Below are 2,463 nucleotides of genomic sequence, written 5' to 3'. Positions count from 1 at the left end.
AATGATCACTCATCACAAGCCTAACCCAAACTTAAGCATAACAAAATATGATAAGCTAAAGCAAGCTGCCTCCCCCAAACCCAATTAAGTCTTGCGCCGTGTCTAAACCTCACAAGGGGCAAAAGAAAAAGAAAAAGAAAAAGAAAAGGAAAATTGTATAAGATAGTTTCCGTGCTCAAAAAAAATACAAAAGATTAGGGGCATTCAAGTAATTCATTATGTCAATGGTAGTTCGGTAATAAACCAAAATCTCAAGGCCAATTAGCTATCATCTCCCCTATAAATAACGAGGCCCCTCATCCTCTGCGCATTCTCTCCTCCAACCCCGTCAGTCCCACACATTCTCTCTCCCTCTCCGTCTCTTTGTTCATCTCTCTCTCTCTTTCTCTCTCTTCACCTCTCCCATTTCTGCTCTTTATATTTGAAACCTTAGAAAAATAATTTCCCAGATTTCAGCCACAAATTTCTCTCATCTTTTTTTTGTTTTTTATTTTTATTTTTATTTTTATGATCTTTCCCCTCTCTTAATCACATCATCTTGACCCTCTGTTCTGTCCCATCTGTTCGTTATATATTTACTGTCTTACCCTTAATTATTTTCTCAACTTACTCTTTTGCCCTTTCACCTTCTTTTTCTGCCCCACATTCCCTCGTTAACACAATAGAAAATTACCGCTGGCATCTTATTTTCTTTAAAAAATTTCCTCTCTATCTTTTCAAGTTTTAAATTTGAAAAAACTTCTTTGCCTGGGTTGGGTGGTGACGTGGCATGCGGATAGGTAGCCATGAATACCAAAACGATGCGCCTCCCCCCTCGTCGCGTGCTGACACCTAGTGGACCTAAACGAAAAGAGAGAGAAGACCCGTTTGAAAGGCCCAAGCCCATAACCACAACAACCTCATCGAAATTACTTAAGCCAGACAGGCCCACACCTCGGCCCGTTTTAGAGCCCATCACCACAACAACACCAACAGCAGCAGCTACATCCCCATCAACATCAAGCCCAAGCAGCGTCAAGGGTTTTGAATCGACAACTCCGTCTAATCAATTATTAGCTGGGTTCCTGGCCCACGAGTATCTCACCAAAGGGACCCTCCTGGGCCAACCGTGGGCCCAATCCTGGCCCGAAAGCCCAATTGTAGCGGAGAAAGAGGACTGCAGCGAGAAAGGAGGAGCGGCTACGACGACGGCGACAACAGCCTCCAAAGTGTGCCGTGAGACGGAGGAGCAGAGGGAAAGGTACGCGAAAGTAGCGAGCCTGTTCAAGTGCGACGGGGTCCACCTTCCTGGAGTGGTGAACCCTGCCCAGCTGGCTCGCTACTTACACTTGTGATCTAAACAGAAAACAAAGGGGAAAGTCCGTTAGAGACACGTGGGAGGATCCCATTGGCTGTTTCTTAAACGAACGGGAAAGAGAAAAAATCGAAATTTTAGATTTCTTGTTTTCTATATTTATAAATCTAGGATTAGGATATTTGGTAAATCTGCATTTTGTGATGATGCATGCAACTTGTTGTATGTCATGCCTCGTGATGTATCGGATTAAACATGCAAATTACATGTCTCCTTTCGATAATTTTCTTTAGCATTTTTTTTTAATTTTTTGGTTGAATTTGTTTCGAATTTCCTCTCGGCGTTTTAATATTCTGAATTAGTCAACTTGTTCATTTGTGTTTGTTAATTTGCGACATGTCGTTTGTGTGTTTCGTTTAATTTTTGTCATGTTAGAATAGAAGCAATAGATTATTATCAGGTAAATTTATAAAATTATAAGGTGATATTTTGATGATTGTTTCAGTTTCCATTCTTAATTGTTAATTCGTTCAAATATCATATTTTTTTGCTCTTATCAGTGAAATTAGATTGCTTCATTTCCAAATATTAGAGGTTTGATGTGTGCTCTTAGATCATACGAGAAATATTTGTATATATATTTTTTGAAGCTATATTTATTATTTACTTGTGCTCTAAAATTATGTGTAATCATTGAATTCAATTATTTTTATGTATAATTTTTACTATTATAAATAAAAAGGAGTGAGAGTGGATGATCTTGATTCTTGAATCACACAAGTTTGAAACGGGACTGCCATGTTTTTTAACGCCAACACTACAAAGGAGGATTTCATTTGTCATTCAAAGAGGACTATCACTAAAGGATTAATATGTTATGTATTTATTTGTTATATATTTGTAATAATAAAAAAAATGAGATTAGTAATGCTAAGTATTACTTCTTAATAAATAATTTTAGGTTTACATTTTAAGAATAACAAAAAAAAAATTAAAATTATATAGTAATACTAAGGTTTTAAAACAAAAATTTTATATTATTTTATATATTTTAATATATATTTTTTATTTTAATATATATTTTATATGAATGATTTAATAACTCCTTGTATAGTTGTTTAGAATTTATGTTAGTGAAGTTTTTCTACGTTAGGCTTACTTCTGATTGC

General features: G+C 36.1%; 1 protein-coding gene across 1 annotated transcript; it reads left to right on the top strand.

Annotated features, from left to right (window-relative positions):
* The first annotated feature begins 317 nt into the window (after positions 1-317).
* LOC107625005 (uncharacterized) lies at positions 318-1,577 on the top strand. Its single transcript, XM_016327513.3, has one exon. The coding sequence runs from the start codon at positions 786-788 to the stop codon at positions 1,332-1,334; it is 549 nt and encodes a 182-aa protein (XP_016182999.1). The 5' UTR covers positions 318-785; the 3' UTR covers positions 1,335-1,577.
* The last annotated feature ends 886 nt before the right edge of the window (positions 1,578-2,463 follow it).

Source organism: Arachis ipaensis, chromosome B2 (assembly GCF_059453495.1).
Source record: "Arachis ipaensis isolate K30076 ecotype BB chromosome B2, ASM5945349v1, whole genome shotgun sequence".
Lineage (NCBI taxonomy): Eukaryota > Viridiplantae > Streptophyta > Magnoliopsida > Fabales > Fabaceae > Arachis > Arachis ipaensis.
This window is presented reverse-complemented; position numbering and strand designations above follow the sequence as displayed.